The 20008-nt window shown below is 45.3% G+C and overlaps 7 protein-coding genes and 2 long non-coding RNA genes across 10 annotated transcripts; 5 read left to right on the top strand and 4 right to left on the bottom strand.

Annotated features, from left to right (window-relative positions):
* The first annotated feature begins 7 nt into the window (after window positions 1-7).
* Window positions 8-1367, top strand: LOC136199490 (uncharacterized). The gene is made up of 4 exons (XM_065989693.1): window positions 8-629; window positions 680-715; window positions 762-857; window positions 904-1367. Exons 1-4 carry the CDS (start codon window positions 17-19, stop codon window positions 1329-1331), a joined length of 1173 nt encoding a protein of 390 aa, XP_065845765.1. The 5' UTR covers window positions 8-16; the 3' UTR covers window positions 1332-1367.
* Window positions 1368-1415: 48 nt separating this feature from the next.
* Window positions 1416-6113, top strand: LOC136199488 (uncharacterized). The gene is made up of 13 exons (XM_065989690.1): window positions 1416-1490; window positions 1553-1577; window positions 1632-2047; window positions 2101-2437; window positions 2500-2588; window positions 2719-2950; window positions 3002-3135; window positions 3184-3325; window positions 3382-3672; window positions 3730-4401; window positions 4458-4487; window positions 4539-4710; window positions 4770-6113. The coding sequence occupies exons 1-13, from the start codon at window positions 1428-1430 to the stop codon at window positions 5989-5991; spliced, it is 3825 nt and encodes a 1274-aa protein (XP_065845762.1). The 5' UTR covers window positions 1416-1427; the 3' UTR covers window positions 5992-6113.
* A 700-nt stretch (window positions 6114-6813) lies between these two features.
* Window positions 6814-8688, bottom strand: LOC136199492 (uncharacterized). Its single transcript, XR_010673074.1, has 6 exons — window positions 8424-8688; window positions 8323-8377; window positions 8170-8274; window positions 7958-8122; window positions 7826-7900; window positions 6814-6904 (listed from the first exon to the last, which is right to left on the bottom strand). It is a non-coding gene; the product is annotated as an uncharacterized lncRNA (long non-coding RNA).
* A 348-nt stretch (window positions 8689-9036) lies between these two features.
* LOC136186134 (TNF receptor-associated factor 6-like) lies at window positions 9037-10834 on the bottom strand. Its single transcript, XM_065973395.1, has 8 exons — window positions 10620-10834; window positions 10516-10570; window positions 10360-10464; window positions 10131-10298; window positions 10009-10083; window positions 9870-9959; window positions 9485-9819; window positions 9037-9434 (listed from the first exon to the last, which is right to left on the bottom strand). The coding sequence occupies exons 1-8, from the start codon at window positions 10796-10798 to the stop codon at window positions 9419-9421; spliced, it is 1023 nt and encodes a 340-aa protein (XP_065829467.1). The 5' UTR covers window positions 10799-10834; the 3' UTR covers window positions 9037-9418.
* Window positions 10835-11013: 179 nt separating this feature from the next.
* Window positions 11014-12537, top strand: LOC136186155 (uncharacterized). The gene is made up of 6 exons (XR_010669661.1): window positions 11014-11141; window positions 11335-11397; window positions 11456-11531; window positions 11579-11768; window positions 11819-11863; window positions 11920-12537. It is a non-coding gene; the product is annotated as an uncharacterized lncRNA (long non-coding RNA).
* Window positions 11688-13418, bottom strand: LOC136186120 (TNF receptor-associated factor 6-like). Of its 2 annotated transcripts, XM_065973382.1 has the most exons (8): window positions 13108-13418; window positions 13004-13058; window positions 12853-12957; window positions 12746-12792; window positions 12628-12682; window positions 12499-12573; window positions 12361-12450; window positions 11688-12316 (listed from the first exon to the last, which is right to left on the bottom strand). In XM_065973382.1, exons 1-8 carry the CDS (start codon window positions 13371-13373, stop codon window positions 11807-11809), a joined length of 1203 nt encoding a protein of 400 aa, XP_065829454.1. In that variant the 5' UTR covers window positions 13374-13418; the 3' UTR covers window positions 11688-11806. The 2 variants fall into 2 exon arrangements, with proteins under 2 accessions (XP_065829454.1, XP_065829446.1); XM_065973374.1 differs by having other exon boundaries at window positions 12628-12792.
* Window positions 13410-14108, bottom strand: LOC136186144 (ubiquitin-ribosomal protein eL40 fusion protein). The gene is made up of 3 exons (XM_065973405.1): window positions 13913-14108; window positions 13718-13804; window positions 13410-13668 (listed from the first exon to the last, which is right to left on the bottom strand). The coding sequence occupies exons 1-3, from the start codon at window positions 14013-14015 to the stop codon at window positions 13472-13474; spliced, it is 387 nt and encodes a 128-aa protein (XP_065829477.1). The 5' UTR covers window positions 14016-14108; the 3' UTR covers window positions 13410-13471.
* Window positions 14105-16876, top strand: LOC136186111 (signal recognition particle receptor subunit alpha-like). Its single transcript, XM_065973363.1, has 12 exons — window positions 14105-14254; window positions 14319-14402; window positions 14466-14751; window positions 14806-15010; window positions 15078-15234; window positions 15282-15424; window positions 15477-15592; window positions 15651-15737; window positions 15807-16193; window positions 16246-16331; window positions 16377-16553; window positions 16660-16876. Exons 1-12 carry the CDS (start codon window positions 14138-14140, stop codon window positions 16786-16788), a joined length of 1974 nt encoding a protein of 657 aa, XP_065829435.1. The 5' UTR covers window positions 14105-14137; the 3' UTR covers window positions 16789-16876.
* Window positions 16877-17536: 660 nt separating this feature from the next.
* LOC136199692 (transmembrane protein 145-like) lies at window positions 17537-19959 on the top strand. Its single transcript, XM_065989963.1, has 16 exons — window positions 17537-17644; window positions 17704-17775; window positions 17852-17926; window positions 17982-18108; window positions 18164-18237; window positions 18294-18372; window positions 18425-18496; window positions 18548-18616; window positions 18670-18829; window positions 18878-18971; window positions 19022-19096; window positions 19151-19248; window positions 19305-19364; window positions 19420-19480; window positions 19530-19583; window positions 19640-19959. The coding sequence occupies exons 1-16, from the start codon at window positions 17558-17560 to the stop codon at window positions 19871-19873; spliced, it is 1491 nt and encodes a 496-aa protein (XP_065846035.1). The 5' UTR covers window positions 17537-17557; the 3' UTR covers window positions 19874-19959.
* Window positions 19960-20008: the final 49 nt, after the last annotated feature.

The following is a 20008-nucleotide window of genomic DNA, read 5'->3' as shown; positions in this document are numbered from 1 at the left end:
GCCCGTCTTCCCCCTGATGGCGTCCACACGTCCACTACGCTCAAGGAAAGCGCTCGCAGCAGCAACGTCCGTAAAAGTGTTCGTGAGTTATTCACACGATCCCCTATCTGTCGACGCTGTCGCGGAAAAGCGTGAGCGCGATCGGCTTCGCGCGTTACATCGCGCTCACGCGCTCGATCTCGCCGAGTACCTAAGACGTCACGGAATCGACGGCAGAATCGATCAGTACCGCGAAGACGATCCGCCCGACAGCTGGCCCCAATGGATGGAGCGCCAAATCGTCGAATGCGACTACGTTCTCATGGTGTGTACGCCCTCCTACTTTCATTACGTCACCCAGGAGGCGGATGAGGGTTCTGAAAGAGGACTCGGAAGTCGCTTCGAGGGTCGAATTATTTACGGGTATCTCACAAAGAAGCCGACCGCCAGGAAGTTCATTCCAATTTTTTTCGGGCCACGCCAACCGAAATATATTCCGCACGTCATTGCTCAATCGGCGTCGTATCAGGTTCTTTTTCCGTTGGATATGGATATGCCGGAGCAGCGCGATTTATGGCGATTGTACGCAAAATTGACGGGACAGTTGACGTCTGAACTGACACCGATAGGGAAAAAGAGAAAACTAGAAGGTAAATTGTCAAACGTTTAATCTGATTTACACTATCAGAGAATACTCTAGCACGTTCAGGACCTGTTGCAAAAGACCAGCGGGAAGGTGCTGATTAATTAATTATTACATAATATACATGGTTTTTTTAAAGAGTCTATGGATTGGTGTCTTGACTTGACAGCTGAAGATCTAGACCTTGATGGTGATAAAGTGCGCCTTAAAGAAGTAAAACTCCAGAAAGCATCTGGTACTGATAATGACATAATTACAAAATTATTTTTACTGTTTCTTAGGCAGTGCTGTATTCTCTTTTGAATATATCGAGGATGTTGAATTGGCCTTCAATTCATATAGCTTTTTGTTTGATTTGAAGGAAGCAATGAAGCTATCACACATTCATCATGTTTATGTCAGGTATATGAAAGTAGAAGGCAGTATTGAAGTTGAAGACTCTACTGGGCCTTTACATGGGGATTTGGTTTTGACTTGCTGTTTGACCTCCACTGACAAAGATACTGGGAGCCCAGCTGCACTAATGACCAAAACTTTTTCATCCCAAAAAAGTATCTATGATTTTTCTTTCGAGAAGAGTCTACGTAAAGATGCAACATTGAAAGTATACGAAGCATCTTGTCAACTTAAGCAAGGCTTAAAAAAATCTCTGAAATGCACATTGAAGAACCTAAAGACATCTGTTTGTGCTGGAATTACTAAGAAATGACTTTGGCAGTACAGTAGCTGTTATGAATTTGATTGCAAATTACAACGCTCTGATATTAATTAGTTCATATCAACTACCCGTGACCTTGATGATTCGATGAACGGGTTGGCCATTGTTCTCCTTCTTTGCGCTGCCCAGCTCGTTGCAGGGGCTGCAACGGTGAGCCAAGTCCCAGAAAGCATACATCCATCAATCTCCTTACTCTTTCATTCTTTACGCAGAAAGAGGCGAGCACAAAAAAAACGCGTAAGAAATGCAAAAAACCTAAAAATGACAAGCGATGAAAGCTATTCTCCAAAGGCCCCGTCATCGTCGGCCCGTCGCGACTCTACGAGCACGTCGGCGCCAACGTGACGTTCGAATGCGCCTTGCAGGACGCCGATACCCTCTCCTCAACCATCAGCTGGTGGTTCAACAACGAACGCGTCGCTGACACCGCCCGTCTCACCCTGACTCGCATCACCAGTCAGAATGCAGGCACGTACACGTGTCGCGCGATCGACGCGTCGACGCGCCGCTCGTACAGAATCGCGGCAACGCTCTACGTACCTGACCCCGACTGCGTATCGGAGTTCACGCACGGTACGCCCGGCGCCGAGCGCTACTACCGCGCGCGCTGGTGGCCCGAAGGCAGCGAAGTCGTCTTCGACATCGAAGCGAACGCGATCGCCGCCAAACATTGGATCGGCGTCGGTTTCTCGCGCGACGGAAGTTTGGTAAATAAAGAAAGCTCCTCCTCTAAAGAATCATTTCTTTCCCCTACATGAAGCCCGAGTCGGATTTGATCGTCGGATGGGTGGAAAGGAACACGGACGGGCGCTTTCGCGTGCAAGATCGTCACGTCGGCGCCGTCGAGTCGCAACTCGTGCTCGATCGTAATCAGACCGGATTGACGCTTATCTACGGGCGAACGACGGACGGCGTCACGCGTTTGCAGTTTCGTCGTCGCGCCGATTTGCGCGACGACGCTCACGACGCCGATTTGACGGCGTGCCACTATTTTTTCTATCTCTGGCGCGGCACCGTGCTCTCCGTAGCCAAAATACAACCCCACGAGAACGCGGTGCGCTCCAATGAGCGCATCTGTCCGACGCAGTGTCCGAAAGGTCGGAGGGGGAGAACCGTAATTGAATCAACGAGACAAAGGGGTTCCTTTATTGATTTGTAGAGATGGAATCCGCTCGCCAGCTGGTTATAAGTCAGCCGTTCCTGGAAACAACCGCTAAGCTCAACGGAAACGTCGATCTCCCCTTTCAAGTGAGTGATTTCCGCTGTGACGTCATATTCGTCTCGCGTTAATTTTCTGCGTCACTGCGGCGAAACGCACGCTAAAATATTAACGTCATCGCCCGGGGAATCGTTTACGTCATTCGGGGTTGCTTCTTAGATCGCGGGGGCGGATTCTTGCCCCGATTTTACGCTCAAACACGATGGACGCGTCATTCTGTCCGCCTCGTTCGACGCGGAAAAGACGTTTCGCGTCGATCGCTTCACCGTTTCGTGTTCGGGAGCCGTTTCCATCGAGAACGTGAACTGCACCGACGCGGGAACGTACACGCTCGTTGCGTCGTACGACAAAATGACGGCGACGTCATCTATCAAGGTGGAAACGTGCCAAGGTGAGCCGTAAACGATCGATTTTGAAAGGGGCCTCATCTCGTTGCGCACAGCGAGTCAGATCGCCTGGCGCAGTCGCATGTTTGCTAAAAGCAGACTCAGAGCCCTATTGAAGCTGAAATCGGAAGGAAAAGTGATTTTCGTGAAGAAAGACGGTCAATTTCTGTTGCCTAGCGACAGAATTACGGTAGCAAATCAAATCAGAAAATATCAAATAATTAAATAATCTTATTAGATTCATGAAAGGCTCGTTCGAATAAGCCCCGTATTTTACTACGATTCAGGAAATTATACGATTTGTTTTAACGATTCCATGGCGACAGTCGCTCCCGATCAGTGCGCATGCACCTGCGAGGAAATCGAGCTCATAGTCAACGGTATAACAAATAAAATGAATTAATACCATAAAGCATAATGGATCCTTTTGAAATAGAATTTCCAAAAGTTTCCGTCTATACTCCACGACATTTTATCCGAACCGAAAAACACCTGCACTGTCCGATAACTTGCCGAGTGAAGGGTTCACCCCAACCGCAACTCGTCTGGATGCGCAACGGACGCATTTTCTTCCCAGACTCTACGCCAAGATACCACTGGGTCGAAAAGAAAGGCCAACTCTACGTACCCTGTTGGACGATTGCAGACTCGGCGAGATACACGTGCATGGGAACGAATGGAGCGGGAACGGACAGCAAAACAATATCAATCACAGTCATGAAAGAAAGTAAGACAAGCTCCCAGAAATACGCTATTATTTATTTATTTATTTATTTATTTTTAGCTGAAATGACTTCCAAAAGCGACGACGTCGTGCCGCCCACGAAGCCGACTCTCTACCAAGCCCTTCGTCGCGAGTCCGTCTATCATCGCATCCAATCGCAGCACTCCTCCTACTACGTTCTCCTTAACGTTCGCAACAAAGTCTCGAATCCCATCGACGTCGTCTGGTTCAACTACGACGGCGCCGCCACAACAATCGCGACCGTTCAACCCAACCACGTCTATCGAATGCACTCCTACAGGACTCATCCTCTCGTTGCCATGGATACGGTAACCAAGCAATGGCTCACAATCGACGGGCAATTTCCTTTCTATCCGAATCCCGTGTGGCGCGAGGACGTGAGCGTTTGCCGTCCGTATGCTGACGCGAATTCGTCGCCATTTGTTGGCATGGACATCTGGTCGCCGGGGAACCATAAGCAAGTGATGGTGCGCTTTGTGAATCGATCGCCGCGGCCCGTCGATCTCTTCTGGGTTCACATGAACGGGACCATGATGATTATGGAGAAGACGTTGGAGCCGGGCCAGGGGATATCGTATAACACGTACGACTCCGACGTGTGGATGGCGCGGGATTCGAGAACGGGACGCAGCGCGCTGATCAACGACTCGCTCGTCTTTCCGGCTCCTAACAGCAATGACACTGTGACAATAGTCAACGTAACGGAAGCGAGTAAGAGGGGATTACATATAAAGAAAATATTATTGACTTATAATAATTTGTTATAGAGACTTGTGATGCGTTTTCGTCTCCCAAGGGTAGATGACTTTTAGGATATGCTTTCTCTTTTTATCTCTCTCTGTCTTTAGATCATCTTCGAGACGGTTTCTTTGTGTTTGGGTGTCGTGGCGTTCACGTGGTGGACGCGCTCGACGCCGTGGAGACCAATTTCATATCGCACGACACGACCGTTCATCTCAAAGACGCAAAGGCGCCCATGTGCCAAAGCACGACTCCACAAGCAGACCCACCGACTCACAGGTCAACATAACGAAGCCTTAATTAATAGTTTATACTTATAATCTATGATTATTATTTAGTTATGAAAATGCTTCGTCGACTCACGAATGGGTCGGCAAGATGAGATCGGGCTACGGAAAAATCCTCGACGAGCTCTCCAAGAGCGGCACGTGGAGTAGCACGCGCTATCCCACCCCGTGTCCCCAGTGCAACACGTGCCAATGGGGTCAGCCAATTCGCGCCTGCGGAAAATTCATCTACGTTCCCGAAGTGGCGACGCGACGCGTCTACGTCATCAACGTCGCGACGGAAGAAATCGTCGAAGCGATTCAATTGACGTCGATTCCGTACAAAGTCAAATTCGTCGAACGACGCGAAGAAATTTGGATTCACGCGTATGACACGCCCACGCTGATGGTCATCAAGAGCGCGTGTCGCGACGAGGCGAAGATCGTCGTGGCAGCCGAAGAACGGCCGAATAAGGTAATGCCGTATAACGTAATCCACTTTGGCTACGGCATCCGGGGTCGTACGGATACCGCGCTCGTGACGTCACCACACGATTCCAAAATCGTCGAATTCAATTTGGAAACCAGAAAGTTCGGTCCAGTTGCCTTGGAAACGGCCTGCATGAATACGTTCGGGATGGCCTATTCGCCTTTGAATGGGCACGCGTTCGTCTCCTGTTTCCGTCATACGGGCACGTGCGCGCTTTTGGAGATCGATACGCTGACCATGCGCGTTATCGGCGAGACGCCGATAAGCGCGTGCGGGTTTTCCTTCATTTCGCCTGACGGGCACTACGTCGTCACCTTACCCCAGTTGAATCCTGACGTCGTTACCAACCCGGACGTTGTCGTGTTGAAGGTGTCCGAGATGAATGGGAAGCCGGCTTCCGTGCACTGTTCCGTGCCCGTTAATGATAGCGTTGGCTATTATTTCCCCAGTCGACCCACTTTCGTTGCCACGCCCACATCTTGGGACGTTTATCTCACGTTCAAGACCTTGGATAAGGTTCTTAAGGTTTCATTGAGCGATTGTGGCGGGGTTAGCGTTTTGGAGGGATTTGGGGATATGATGTGTTCGGGTGTTGCTGGAAAACGAGGCGCTGGCTTCTCGGTGGGGGGTCTCTATGCTCGGTTTATGGACATTGAGAATTCCTATGCTGGGCGGTTTTTGGGTACTCCGGCTCGTGATGAGAATCGGTTTGTCATGTGGGATGGGCAGGAGGAGAAGGTGAAGTGGGTCTGGAGTGAGGAAATGGAGATGCCTTATTATGTCGTGGCTACTGGACCGTACTGAGACGTAAGCGCAGATATCTACTTTGAGTGCGTTTTTTTCTTCGTCTTTAGACTGTTTTGTTGTGTCGCTTGCTGCATTTGTTTCACGTCTCGCTAGTTCTTTTGAATCTGCACATGAACAGATGTGGTATTGCTTCAGCAAAGAAGTTGTTCACAGGGTTTATTTCTGCCACATAAAGGTACACGCAATTACACGGGAATGACGCACACAAAGTTCAATTCTTAGCAAAAAAGTATGCACGCCAAGCAGTTAATTAATGTGGACGTCGCTTCAGTTACCATTCCAGTTTGACAAGCAAAATGTTGCCATGCTGCAGAGGAACACGTTCTTCCAACATACTGTACCGGGCCAGTATTTTCCTGTTTTTAGTGATGTTTCCATGCTTCTTTGTGCTGGTGTCACCAACAAGAAGAATGGAAAAAGGCAGTGGTTGGAAAAAAGGATTTGAAAGAATAGCGTAAATCTCTATGCTTGTAACTGAAATCGATTCTTTATCCGGCACAGGCACCAGCTCCCCCTTCACCACCATTTGCAGATGCATACTTACTTTGCCAGCAAACTTGAATTTTCGACTGAGAAAAAGTTGACTGTCTTCACTTGAAATTTTCAGCCAGTTATCAATAGCCCAAAGAAACGACCCAGCCGGCTCTACTACACTTTGGTATGTCTCCAGAGACAGCATTTTTTCATCGGTTTCCTTTTGCCGCATCAAAAGAAGTTGCATGTGTTTTTGGATGCCATTCTGCATATGCAATGGAATCTCTTCTCGAGGTCCCTGTGACACAATTGTTCTATAATACGGTACATAACTAGAAACACTGACCCTGAACGAGCAGCCAAGTTTCCTATATTCACAGCTAACGGAAACTTTTGGGCAGTCTCCTGTTGTGCCTTCGGAACGGTGACGTTGCAGCTTTTAATTCTTTTATTACAAGAGAGGAATCGAGTTAATGAGTTTAATTAACCCTTTACCTGATTTCTACTTGAATCTGAAAAGCTGTCTTGCATGACTTTAAGGTCTATTTTGCGCATGCTTACGTTTATTTGAATATTTCACCCGAGAGAATAAGCTAATGTCCCGTGCCATTCGTAGAGACCATGTCAACTGCCTAACGCACACTAAGACGTGACCGATTTGGCTGTTCTCGCCGTTTTTGCCTACATTTTGGAGCGCTTTGTCTTTAGGCCGATTCATCGAGAGCCTAACAATTCTCTAAAACTCCGTTTTCAACCTAAACAGCCGAATTTTGTATCGTATGAATACCCATGACGTTGCTTGACGTCACAGTGGGTAGGAACCAAGGAAACGAATGTGCCGGATGTTGATGTGGTGTAGAAAACAGCAATTTTTGTTCTTTTTGGCAGCTTAGAATTTTTCTGTCAAGATTCATTCTTTTTTTTTCCTCTTTTTGGTGTTTTGGATTGTGTATTAGCTTTTTTCGTGTCAAAACGTATTCAAAACAAAATTTTTACCGCGCGTTACTTTTTTTTCCCTTGTGCGACGTACAATTTTGCAAAAAAAAACCTGGTTTATTTGCCGCTTCTGCGAAAGGAGCCTTTGTTGTGTTCCCTGTTTTGAGAAATGGCACACGAGGTCAGTTTTCTTTGAACGCTGCAAATTTCCAAAGGCAAACGTGCTGTTTAGGTGAAGCAGAAAACGGCTCCGTTTTGAACAAGAACGCGTTTGAGTTCATTTTTTTCCTTTCGTTGTATGTCCTAATGATGTAACACGCATGCGGAGTGAATTCCCACCATTTTTGACAAAACGACGATTTATTCAGATTTAAAATTATTAGACCATTTGGTCAAGTAAGACAGGTAAAGGGTTAATTACTTTTTCTCTGGCCATTTCTTGCTTACAATCAGAGCAAGTGACAGAAATTTTCTTACAGTAGCGTACTTTATGATTCTGTAAAATCAGAAATGTATTACAGTGAAAACGTAGATAACACAGATAGCAGCTAACCCATTCATAATGACAGTATGTCATCTCTTGATGGCAGAATTCACACTTATAATTCCTGTTTATGCAATCCTTTTCTTGGTGTTCTTTCACTGCTGATCGACGAATCATTTTCCCGCACTTATCAGGGCACTTTACCGCAACGTATCCGCATTCTTGTGTATGTTTCTAACCCCAATTGTAGCTTGCTGCATTTCAGAAACCAGGTGTCCTACCTCGAGGTACTGAAGCTCAATTTGTTTCTGACATCCTGATTTATGCATTGTGCACCTGACGTTTAGCTGCATAATCTTCCTGTTTGTTCTGGCGTCGGGAAAAACCTATTTTATAATGACACGAAATATTTACAAGTCACAGAGGACACCCGCCTTATTCTCATGGTGCTTCTGTCTGTCTTGTGGACATTCAAAGTTTTCTTTTACCCTTAGATCACAACTATTTAGGATTAGTGTAGAGATTGTGGACTTACTTTGGAAGTTTCTTGAAGCACGAGCCACAAAAGATGTGTCCGCATGGAGTCTGGACAGGATTCTTGGCAACTGCCAGGCAAATGGGGCATTTTAGATCCTCGTCAGGATCACCAACGAACAGAGATTCATCATAGCCCTCGCCCTTGTTAGAAGCAGGAGTTGGAAGGGTTGCACGATACCGAAAGGACCTCTCAAATAAATTGGACTCCGGCTCTTTGTGAGATTCAATGTAGTCAAGGAGGAGATCATGTTCTTTAGCGTCCATGGGAGTCGCGCACGTGATGACATAAATTTATTCAATGAAAGTTCAAACAAGAAGCAAGTCTCACGCGTACTGCAGTGTATCTCCCTGCTTCTTTTTCGGCCTGTATACGTAGGCCACACTTCTTGCGAAAATTCGTTGGCACGGAAGCCGACTCGGAATCCTTGCGACAATCATCTTATCGGAATTTCTGGGCGAGAACGCAGGCTGCATGAATTACGCCACCGGGCAGGCGCATAACTAAGTAGATAAAGAGTCGAATCTCAAAGGAAAATCTCGAATTTTGAGCGAAAGATGTTATTATCCGTACTGCAACCTTATTGTGTTCCCTTCTCTTGAATCTCTTTGCATCACAAACGCAAACTCCGGTACATTTATTGAGGAAAGAATTGATGTGACTACTGTATTGTTTTTGCCACACAGAAGTTACACACAATGACAAGACAAATGGCATGCACTTCATTCAAAATTCTTCGTTACTGTCATCGCTGTTGTCGTCATCATCACACGGATCTAGTTTAACAAGCAAGATGCCGTCGTGCAAAGGAAAAGGTTCCTTGTATTGGACTAGCATTTGCCTGTCTTCTCTAATCTCTCCTTGTTTCTCCGTTTCAGCGTCGTCAACGAGATAAATGAAGAAAGGTAACGGTTTTGGACAAGGATCCGAAAACAGGGCATGAATCATTATGCATCTACATCTACGAATTTCGTCATCATCTTCATCGTCTCCCTTTACTTTTGTCTGCGTCTAAGAATCCCACCTTCATTATCATCATTGTTGTCATCGTCTTTATTTACCTTAGTAACCTGCATCGTTTAGTAGGATTTAGAATAATATTGTCTTCATCATCGTCATGATCGTCATCATCTTTTACCACCACCATTTGCAGACGCATGCTTAATTTTCCGGCAAACTGGAATTTTCGACTGAGGATAAGCTGAGGGCCTTCTGACTCTGCACATTCCAGCCAGTTGTCAATAGCCCAAAGAAATGATCCAGTTGGCTCCTTCGCTTTATGGTATGCTTCTAGAGACAGCATCTTTTCGTCGACTTCCTTTTGCTGCATCAGGAGAAGTTGCATGTGTTTTTGGATGTCATTTTGCATGTGCAATGGCATTTCTTCTCGAGGACCCTGTTTCAACGCTATTTTTCTAGGAGGAGGAGGCGAGTAGAAACACTTACCCAGAATCGGCAGCCAAGTTTCATATATTCACAGTCAATGGGAACTTTTGGACAGTCGCCCGTTTTGCCTTCAGAACGGTGACGTTTCAACTTAGGATTAATAGGTAATTAATAAAAGAGGAATTATCAGGTCACTCACTTTCTCTCTGGCCATTTCTTGCTTACAATCAGAGCAAGTGACAGGAAATTTCTTACAGTGGCGTTCTTCATGCCTCTGTAAAATCAGCAAATGTATTACAGTAGTAGATATATGACACCTACTCGAACGTGATAATGAAAAAATGTCATCTCTTGACGGCAGAATTTACACTTAGATTTTCTGTTTATGCAATTCTTTTCTTGGTGCTCTTTCACTGCTGATCGACGAATCTTTTTGCCGCACCAATCAGGGCAATGTACCTCAACGTATCCGCATTCTTGTGTATGTTTCTAAACCCAAATGTAGTTTGCTGCAACATTTTGGAGACCAGGTTTTCTAATCTTGTCCTACCTCAAGGTACCGAAGCTCAATTTGTTTCTGACATCCTGACTCATGCATTGTGCACTTGACTTTCAGCTGAAGGATCTTCCTGTTTGTTCTGGCATCAGGAAAAACCTAATTTTAATAGGTAACAAGACGAACACGCACGAGACACAAAAGAGCCACCTTCTTCTCGCGGTGCTGCTGTCTGTCTTGTGGACATTCAAACTTCCCGTGTACTCTAGATCAGAACTACCTAAAATTTGGTAGTGATGAGATTATGGACTTACTTTGGAAGGTGCTCGAAGCAGGAGCCACAAAAAATGTGTCCGCACGGTGTTTGGACGGGATCTTTGGCAACTGCCAAGCAAATGGGACATTTTAGATCCGCGTCGGGATCACCAACAAACAGGGATTCATCATAGCCTGAGCCCCCGTTGGTACGACGTTTTTCTGTAGACCGAATCATCCTGTCAAAGAAACCGGTCTCCGGTTGTTCTTGGGATTCCATGTAGTCAAGCAAGAGATCGTGTTCTTCAGCGTCCATGTTGCGCTGAATCGCACGCAGGCCAGCGACCGAATGCTCTCCACCCGGATATCGCGCGCCTATAGTGCCGCGCGCGCCTATAACTTCCCGCCCGTCACGAATATCAACCGCGTCTAACGGTGTGCGTTAGACTAGTAAATTTTATTGAGCAGCAAGTCTCACGCCTATCTCCCTGCTACTTTTTTGGCCTGCGGAGTGGCCGCACTTCTCTTGCGACAATTCGTTGGCACAGAAGCCGGACTCTGAAAGGAAAGAAAACGAATAGGTACTGGGTAAAAGAAGAGAACTCCAACCTTGTTGGATGTTGAGGGTGCGGCCATCTCTTCGAGCTGTTTTCCACCGAAAATCAAGTACCGATTATCGGGAGGAATGCCTAAAAGTCGGTATATCCTCAAAAGGGACCCGCACCCCATTCATTTACATGTAAAAGTACAACTCGGCGATTTATCGACATTTAGGTAAAGTCTTCGAACCGTCTTTGACGTTCTCGACCTCGGTTCATGGACACTGAGAATTGCGAGGTATTTGGGAAGTCCGCGGCTTGTGATGAGAATCGGTTTTGTCATGTGGGATGGGCAGGAGGAGAAGGTGGGTCTGGAGTGAGGAAATGTAGATGCCTTATTATTATGTTGTGGCTACTGGAGCGTACTGAGACGTGAGTGCAGAAATCTATACTTTGAATGCGTTTATCTTTGTCTTTAGACTGTTTTGTTGTGTCGCTTGTTGCATTTGTTTCACGTCTCGCTAGTTCTTTTGAATCTGCACATGAACAGATGTGGTATTGCTCCAGCAAGAGAAGAGTTGATGTTGTACAAGCACATGGTTTATTTCTGCCACATAAAGGTACACGCAATTACACTGGAATGACACACACACACGAAGTTCAATAAAGGTATGCACGCCAATCAGTTACTGTGGACGTTACTTCAGTTACCATTCCAGTTTGACAAGCAAAATGTTGTCATGCAGAGGAAACGTATCCATGTGGTATTTGGCCAGCATTTCCCTGTCGTTACTGATCTTTCCTTGTTTCTTTGTTGTAGTGTCACCGACAAGAAAAATGGAGAAACGTAATGGTTGAAGACAGGGATCCAAAAGAACAGCATAAATCTCTATACATACTCCTCCTAGAAACGTTACTTCAAACTCTTCTATCCTGCCCTCTTGCCGCAGCTGCCTCTTCATCACCATTTGCAGATGCATACTTACTTCGCCAGCAAACTTGAATTTTCGACTGAGGAAAAGCTGGCTGTCTTTACCTCTTTCAATTTTTGGCCAGTTGTCAATAGCCCAAAGAAATGATCCAGCCGGCTCTTTCACTTTTTGGTATGTCTCCAGAGACAGCACCTTTTCATCGGTTTCCTCTTGCCGCGTCAGAAGAAGTTGCATGTGTTTCTGGATGTCATTCTGCATATGCAATGGCATCTCTTCTCGAGGTCCCTGTGACACAGTTATTCTATAATACGGTAGCTAGAAACACTGACCCTGAACGAACAGCCGAGTTTCCTATATTCACAGCTAACGGGAACTTTGGGGCAGTCTCCTGCTGTGCCTTCGGAACGGTGACGTTGCAGCTTAATTATTTATTGCGTGAGAGGAATTGAGTTAATGGGTTTACTCACATTCTCTCTGATCACTAGTTCCTCACAGTCAGAGCAAGTGACGGGAATCTTTTTACAAAAGCGTTTCTCATGCATCTGTAAAATAGGCAAATGTATCATACAGTCTTAAGTACATATAGGATAGCTAACCCCATTGTAATGGCAGAATGTCATCTCTTGATGGCAGAATTCACACTTATATATTCTGTTTATACAATCATTTGCTTGATGCCGTTTCACTGCTGATCGACGAGTCTTTTCGCCGCACCCATTAGTGCAATCTACCTCAACGTATCCACATTCTTGTGTATGTTTCTAACGCAAAATGTAGTTTGCTGCAGCATTTTGGAGACCGGTTTTTTAATCTGGTCCTACCTCAAGGTACTGAAGCTCCATTACTTCCTGACACCCTGATTTATGCATTGTGCACCTGACGTTCAGCTCGAGAATCTTCCTGTATGTTCTGGTATCGGAAAAAACCTAATGTTTCAATGTAACAAAATATTTAGAGCCACAGAGGAGCCACCATAGTCTCATGGTGCTTCTGCCTGTCTTGTGGACATTCAAAGCTCCCATTTACCCTTAGATGAGAACTATCTAGCTAAGATTAGCCATGAGACTGTTGCTTACTCTGGAAGTTTCCTAAAGCAGGAGCGGCAAAAGATGTGTCCGCACGGTGTCTGAACGGGATCTTTGGAAACTGCCAAGCAAATGGGACATTTTAGATCCGCGTCGGGATCACCAATAAACAGGGATTCATCATAGCCCTTAGTATAATGGGTTAGACGGCTTGAAGATTGAGACCGGTACACTCTTTTTTTCGCGAACAACCCGGACTCCGGTTGTTCCTGAGATTCAATGTAGTCAAGCAGGAGATCGTGCTCTTCAGCGTCCATGATGTGTAAGTCGCGCACGTGATAAGACAAAGCGCGTGCATGCTTAGGATAAACTTTATTGACGAAAGTTCAAAGCAACAAGTCTCAGGCCTAACTCCCTACTTGAGCTTCTTTTTCGGCCTCAAATTGTTGGAGTGGCCACACTTCTTCTTGCGACAATTCGTAGCGCGAGGCGGAAGTCGAGCATAGCACTTGCGACAGATCATCTTATCGCAATTGAATTTCTGGGCGAGAACGCGCAGGCTGGGCTCAATTACACCACCGCGCAGACGTAAAACCAAGTGAAGAGTCGACTCTAAAAAGATGGAATATTAGGCGAAATACGAGGAATAGAAACTGCAAACCTTTTTGGATGTTGTAATCGGAGAGGGTACGTCCATCTTCGAGCTGTTTGCCAGCGAAAATCAAGCGCTGCTGATCAGGAGGAATGCCTAAAAAAGCGCGGTATCCTCAAAAGGGGCCCCGCTCACTCAAAGTACAACGCCGCGACTTATCGACAATGTCACTATATAGTAAAAGTCTTCGAAGTAACTGCGAACCTTCTTTGTCTTGGATTTTAGCCTTCACGTTCTCGATCGTGTCGCTCGCTTCGACTTCGAGCGTGATCGTCTTTCCCGTCAAAGTTTTAACGAAAATCTGCATGTCTCCCGCAAGTCGAGACGAAGAAACGCTGAAGAATGAGGTTCAGGAACACAAGAGCGTTTACGCGACTGCGTAGAAGCACGTGGAGTCGGATTTATCACGTGTTGAATTTCCCGTACGCGATGTTGGACCTCTTCGTCATCTTCTCCAAAGGAGGCATCGTTTTCTGGTGCTTTCAAGGACCCGAACCGGCGTTCGCCGTTCCGGTGAACTCTCTGATCAAGACCGTCATACTCCAGGCAACGAAATCGCAGCGAAACGCGAAAAATAACCCTCTAACTTCCGGTCTCTCCCCCGAAACAGGAGCGCGGCGCTTCGAACGGGCACAACTACAAATCCCTACGCCTCCAGTATAAACTGGACAACGAATTCGAACTCGTTTTCGTGGTAAAACCCAATGAAAAAGCCGAGAAAACGCGATACAAAGAGACCTTCCCCGTATGTCGATAGATCGGATACCAAAAGATCCTCCAATTGAGTTACATCGACAAACTCCTCGACGACATACAGCGCGCCTTCGCCGAACGCTATCGTTCGGCGCTCGAGCGCGGATCGTACGATCACGAATTCGATTTTGACGTCGAATTCGAAACGATCGTAAAACGAGCCGAAGAGGAGGCGCGCGCTAAGGAGGTCGCGCCGAAGAAGATGAAGACGTTCGGGGAGTCGAAGAAATTTGCGAAGACGAAAGAGGGCAGCAAATTGGATCCGCTTTTGAAAAAAGATGAATCGAAAGGTAAATGATATTGATTATTGATTTTTTGTATTGATTTTTTATTTTTGTTTCTAGGGTTTCTTTCGTCGCTCGTCTCTTCGACAACGACTACTACTTCCAATGGAAGTGAGAGCGTTGTTCTCGAGGAATCAAATGGGAATGGCTCTTCTTCGCTGGATGGGGATAAGATCAAGGACAAATTGGCTAAGCTTGGGAAACGGGGTCCCGGCGGACGAAAGGCTCCTTCCGGCTCTTCTGCTAAAGCAAAGAAACCGGCGACGTAAATAAAAAACCGGGGGGATAATTTTATTAGTATTGATTTTTAATTATTATTGATTTTTTTGCAGTAAGAGTGCCACGTCATCGACAGGGAATGAGAAAAAAGTGAAGCAGGCGAGAGTGTGGTCGAACGCCGGCACTCTCGCCGATATGGGCAGTTTGGATCACTCCAACAGTTCTACGATCAATTTGCAGAATGAAAACGACTCGATAAACGAAGACATGGTAATAAGAATAATAAAATAGCGAGTTTTGATTGTTTGGTGTATCAGCTTTCCATGGTTGGAAAAATGAAGGGTGAACTCCAGTCTGTCGGCGAGGAAAACATCTCCAGCGAAGAAGAGGAGGAAGATGAGGAGGAGGAGGAGGAGGAAGTCGACGGCGCGAACGAGACGGATAACGGTTTATCGAAAAAGTACAAAGACTCTGAATAAATAAATCAAAAAATATTTATTTTCTTGTGTTAGGGCCGGTGGACTGGCAAGTGGCGTCTTTTCCTTCTTCAAGGGTTTGGCTGGTGGGAAGACTCTCACCAAGGAATCCATTGGTCCCGTTTTGGAAAAAATGAAAGAGCATCTCATCAGTAAAACACTAACTTATATCACTAATAATAAAAAATAAAGTACACACATCATATTTAGTGAAGAATGTAGCAGCCGACATATCAGAGCAGCTCTGCGACTCCGTTGCTACGAAATTGGAAGGCAAAGTCCTCGGCACATTCACAAGTGAGACAAATTCAAAATAATTTTAATCAATCAAACCACGTGGCGATACATTCTCCCTCTCCCCCTCAGGAGTGACTTCGACGGTGAAATCGGCCCTGCACGAATCTCTCATGCAAATCTTGTCGCCGCGACGACGCGTCGACATTCTTCGTGACGTCATAGAATCGAAGAAGAAGTCTCGTCCCTACGTGATCACGTTCTGCGGCGTGAACGGCGTCGGCAAGTCGACGAATTTGGCGAAGATCTGCTTCTGGCTTCTCGAGAACGGACTTCGCGTGATGATCGCCGCGTGCGACACGTTTCGCGCCGGCGCCGTCGAACAGCTGCGTACGCATCGACGATCGCTCGCCACGCTGCATCCGCCGGCCGAGGACGGGGATCCGGATAAGGTTCTTTTGTATGAAAAGGGTTATGGGAAGGATTCGGCTGCTATAGCGATGGACGCTATTCGATACGGTAAAATACATAAATATATAAATAATCTATATATTGAGATTTTGTATTTTAGCAAGGGATTGTCGCTTTGATGTTGTTCTCATTGATACGGCCGGAAGGATGCAGGATAATGAGCCGTTGATGCGTGCTCTGGCCAAGGCAAGACGTTCCTCTTATTATTAATTTTTTAATTGAATTCTCTAGTTGATTAAAATCAATAATCCCGATTTGGTTCTCTTTGTTGGCGAGGCTCTTGTTGGTAACGAGGCCGTGGATCAGCTGAAGAAATTCAATCGGGCTCTTGCTGACTTTTCGGACCACAACAATCCTCATCTCATCGACGGCATTCTCCTGACAAAATTTGACACAATAGACGACAAGGTAAGAAGACGAAGAAGTGAGATAAATGCTGTAATTATTTATTTGGGAACATGTCGTCGAATATTGCATTTTAGAATCTTAATTTTCGTTTTTTGTTCTGGGTTAGGTTGGCGCTGCTATATCAATGACGTATACGACTGGCCAGCCAATCGTTTTTGTGGGAACAGGGCAGACGTATACAGATTTAAAGAGTCTGAATGCGAGAGCAGTTGTTCACGCTTTGCTCAAAGCTTGAATGAAGAAACCGAGCGAAATTCTTTTTTCGTATAAACCTTTTCTTGTTTGTATGCGAAAAATTAAAGAGGAAACCGAGAACGCGGAAACAGTAGCGTCTGTACGTGCTGATTAGCTATTTATTTAGATTTAGATTTAGAAATAGCGAAGCGCGATTGACGAAGAGTGAATAATGACGTCAATCGTGACAAAGATGTGATTTATTTACACTGAAAGAGTTGTCTTTGTTCCGTGACATGCATCACGGCGCTGGTTGAAAATTCTGAGCAGAGAAAATAGATAAATCATCTTTGCTAAGTAAATAAATGAGGTAAATAACGTTTTTAAATTCGTGGAATGATGAGCACGGTTCGGGGAAAATCCCCACAAGAGTCTGTGGTAACCGAAAACAAGTGAAATCGATTTTGAGTTTGGGATGGAGACTTTTTTTTGTAATTTTTGACGTTGGGGATTCTCGAAATTAGGCGAAAGGACAGAATGAGATGGGGATCGTCACACGTGAACGTAGTAATTCAATTTAGCTAGTCAGGAAGGTAGACACAAGCAGGCTGCCCAAATACAAAAGTCTTCCTTTTTACTCCAACAGTACAGCCGTCTTCTAAAATTGATGCATTGTAATTCTCCGAGTGGTCTTGATAATATCGAGGACACAGTGATTTCTTCGTAGCAATAGAAAAAAATTCTTTCTTGTTGTCATGGGGGTCGAAGATTAATTATTTCGACAAAATATTTCGTCTTTCCCACTAGTCTTTCCCGGATGTTTACAGGTAATGGGCATCGCGACGATCGTCTTCCTCTGCACTTGCGGCGCCTTCGCGACGGCGAAATACATCGACGGAACGCTCGAAAGCGACGAGGCAAGTCGCGCGAGTCCGTCGTCTCCCCGATTTAACAAACGAACGCGTCTTTCGAAAAGAACTGGGCATTCTTGACGCGATTCTGCTTTCGAACGGCGGGATCCTATCACTATCACTTCACTTATTCGAGCGTAAGAGCTAAAAACGGCGGATAAGAGTCTATTAAACGGCGATAAGCGTCTATTATGCGCGCGTGACGTCGTATAGGAGCGCTGCTGTCAAAACATTCTCATGTACTTTGATACAGTGACCCAATGGGACGCCGTATACGAATCGAACTTGGTAATCAATAACGAATTAATTAATTAGTATTTGTAAAAATATTTTTCTCTTTTAGAATTGCTCCGCGCGAGAAGCCGTTCTCGAACAGGGAAGAAACCAGAAGATAATTCTTTCTCCGGACGCCCCTTATTCGGGATGTTCCATCGTATCTTCGAATGGGACTCGCGAGATCTCGTGTCGCTGTGAGCTCTCTACGCGCAATCATAAATTTTGATTTTTATGATTTTTCTTCTATAGCTGTTCGTTCCTTTAAGTTGAGTCGGGCTCGATGGTGGTACATTGCGGTGAGCAAATGCGATGGCATTCAAAATGTATGATAGAGAGGGAAAGGAAACCGTTTTTTTTTCTGATTATGATTCTTGCACAGGGCTTGCGTTTAGATTATCAAATGCACATGTTCAACCCAGGCGGATATTGGACAAATGAATTTTCCGCTGACGAACAAGGTAAACATTATTAGACTCATAATTAAAATATAAATTTTCATTTATTTTCTAGGAATTTTGGAGACAGATATTGCTTTTCTGACAGCGTTCATTCTTCTTCTTCTCTGGGCTGGCATCCAAGGAAGTAAAAACGTTTTTTTTCTGTTTTTATTTTTGGGTTCAGACATTAATTTAGGTACACTGTATCAAATTGGAAGACTGCATATGACGTTTAAATTATTTATCGGCACTATTGTTCTTCAGAGTAAAACATAGAATGTTTCTTGCACTCGATTCTCACTGATTTCTTATTTTTAGTTGCGTCGTTGGTTTTTCTTTGCATTCACTATGGCATTTACGGCAAAAACGGCGTCGGCGTACCAACGTTAATACCTATTGGCAGAATTATTGCCGCAGTAAACGAAATTCTATTTCTCTTACTTCTAATGCTTCTCGCAAAAGGCTGGACCGTAGTCCGGTAAATTTAAAGCTACATCGAAGTTGCCTTGGTGATTTCTTCCCCCAGGGGTCGACTCACCGAGGAGAGTCAGCTTCGATTGATTGCTCTGATGGTGATGTACACGATAGCATACGCAATCATGTTTATCTGGGAAGCAAAGGTGAGAAATAAGAGGTGATTCTCACTTAGCACCATTTCTTCTTCCTCTAGGCTTTTGATCCAGCCAAAGTTATTTACGTTTATGATAGTCCAGCTGGGTACGGGATTGTGGCACTGAGCTTCATTGTAGGACCAATCACGTCTATTTATTTGTTTATATATGTCTTATTTGGTTCTTAGGCATTTTGTTGGTTTGTCTATGCAGTGATAGTAACGGCTAAGAAGAATCCGGATAAGCAGCGATTTTACGTGCAGTTTTGCTCTGTGTATTCTCTCTGGTAATTGTTTCTGAGATAGCACACGCCACATTTTTTGTATCATTGACTATCCTTAGGCTTCTGTCTCGGTTCATTGTCGTCATGGTGAGCAATTCCTACCTGGAAGACTGGTACAGGTAAGACGTGCACTCCGCTGGTGGAGATACCAATGCAAGAGATTTGAATTACTAGAGAAAAGGTTGTTAATGGTATCAACCTTGCTGTTGCATTTGCAGCTGATGTAGCCTTTATGGTGACGTTAGAAGAAGACAATAAAACTCAGCTCATTTATATATTTTCAGATTTTTACAAGGCCTTATGGAAGCAATTTTCCATTTCATCTCAAACCGAGCCAAGTACGCATAAATTTTATTATATGCACGCTAATGAAATCCTTCGCGTTCTTCTACAGGTCTCAGTTGATCTTTCTGAGTCCGGTGACCCTGAACATCCCTATGCTCCTTCGTCGCCCGTGAGTGGGGATCGTAGCATTGAACTATTTCAAGGAAAGGCTCCGTTCTCCCGTTCGTCTTCGGAGAACAGAGAAGGCGTCCCACTACCCAAGACTGACCGTGAGATTCAAGCGTGGTCAGGTCACGTGCCGACGCACCTATTCCGTGCAACTCACGCGCAACAAGACTCGTGATTGTAGATAAAATTTAATAATTATTTGTATCCGGGTAACAGGTTAGGCACCGAGTATTTAATTAGAAGAAAATTCTTTCAAGTTCACGTGATGTGTGACCTTGGCAACGGACGTTTTCGACATCCCGGATACTAT

The sequence above is a fragment of the Oscarella lobularis genome, chromosome 1 (assembly GCF_947507565.1).
Source record: "Oscarella lobularis chromosome 1, ooOscLobu1.1, whole genome shotgun sequence".
Lineage (NCBI taxonomy): Eukaryota > Metazoa > Porifera > Homoscleromorpha > Homosclerophorida > Oscarellidae > Oscarella > Oscarella lobularis.
Note: the sequence above shows the minus strand (reverse complement) of the source record. Positions and strands in the feature narration are given on the sequence as shown.

Excerpts from the sequence above, each read along its gene's own strand:
- LOC136199692 (XM_065989963.1), top strand. The coding sequence starts at position 17,558 with ATGGGCATCGCGACGATCGTCTTCCTCTGCACTTGCGGCGCCTTCGCG. Across the intron at positions 18,109-18,163 it reads TCGCGAGATCTCGTGTCGCT|CTGTTCGTTCCTTTAAGTTG; the intron begins GTGAGCTCTCTA and ends TTTCTTCTATAG. Across the intron at positions 18,373-18,424 it reads ATTTTCCGCTGACGAACAAG|GAATTTTGGAGACAGATATT; the intron begins GTAAACATTATT and ends TTTATTTTCTAG.
- LOC136199488 (XM_065989690.1), top strand. The coding sequence starts at position 1,428 with ATGAACGGGTTGGCCATTGTTCTCCTTCTTTGCGCTGCCCAGCTCGTT. Across the intron at positions 2,438-2,499 it reads TCCGACGCAGTGTCCGAAAG|AGATGGAATCCGCTCGCCAG; the intron begins GTCGGAGGGGGA and ends ATTGATTTGTAG. Across the intron at positions 3,326-3,381 it reads AATCGAGCTCATAGTCAACG|AATTTCCAAAAGTTTCCGTC; the intron begins GTATAACAAATA and ends CTTTTGAAATAG.
- LOC136186120 (XM_065973374.1), bottom strand. The coding sequence starts at position 13,373 with ATGGACGCTGAAGAGCACGATCTCCTGCTTGACTACATTGAATCTCAG. Across the intron at positions 12,958-13,003 it reads AGAAGCACCATGAGACTATG|GTTTTTTCCGATACCAGAAC; the intron begins GTGGCTCCTCTG and ends TTGAAACATTAG. Across the intron at positions 12,793-12,852 it reads TGGAGCTTCAGTACCTTGAG|AAACATACACAAGAATGTGG; the intron begins GTAGGACCAGAT and ends ATTTTGCGTTAG.
- LOC136186134 (XM_065973395.1), bottom strand. The coding sequence starts at position 10,798 with ATGATTCGGTCTACAGAAAAACGTCGTACCAACGGGGGCTCAGGCTAT. Across the intron at positions 9,960-10,008 it reads AAGAAATGGCCAGAGAGAAA|TTGAAACGTCACCGTTCTGA; the intron begins GTGAGTGACCTG and ends ATTAATCCTAAG. Across the intron at positions 9,820-9,869 it reads AACTTGGCTGCCGATTCTGG|GGTCCTCGAGAAGAAATGCC; the intron begins GTAAGTGTTTCT and ends GCGTTGAAACAG.
- LOC136199490 (XM_065989693.1), top strand. The coding sequence starts at position 17 with ATGGCGTCCACACGTCCACTACGCTCAAGGAAAGCGCTCGCAGCAGCA. Across the intron at positions 716-761 it reads TGCAAAAGACCAGCGGGAAG|AGTCTATGGATTGGTGTCTT; the intron begins GTGCTGATTAAT and ends GTTTTTTTAAAG. Across the intron at positions 858-903 it reads AAAACTCCAGAAAGCATCTG|GCAGTGCTGTATTCTCTTTT; the intron begins GTACTGATAATG and ends ACTGTTTCTTAG.
- LOC136186111 (XM_065973363.1), top strand. The coding sequence starts at position 14,138 with ATGTTGGACCTCTTCGTCATCTTCTCCAAAGGAGGCATCGTTTTCTGG. Across the intron at positions 15,235-15,281 it reads ACTCGATAAACGAAGACATG|CTTTCCATGGTTGGAAAAAT; the intron begins GTAATAAGAATA and ends TTGGTGTATCAG. Across the intron at positions 15,425-15,476 it reads GATAACGGTTTATCGAAAAA|GGCCGGTGGACTGGCAAGTG; the intron begins GTACAAAGACTC and ends TTCTTGTGTTAG.
- LOC136186144 (XM_065973405.1), bottom strand. The coding sequence starts at position 14,015 with ATGCAGATTTTCGTTAAAACTTTGACGGGAAAGACGATCACGCTCGAA. Across the intron at positions 13,805-13,912 it reads TAAAATCCAAGACAAAGAAG|GCATTCCTCCTGATCAGCAG; the intron begins GTTCGCAGTTAC and ends GCGCTTTTTTAG. Across the intron at positions 13,669-13,717 it reads CGATTACAACATCCAAAAAG|AGTCGACTCTTCACTTGGTT; the intron begins GTTTGCAGTTTC and ends CCATCTTTTTAG.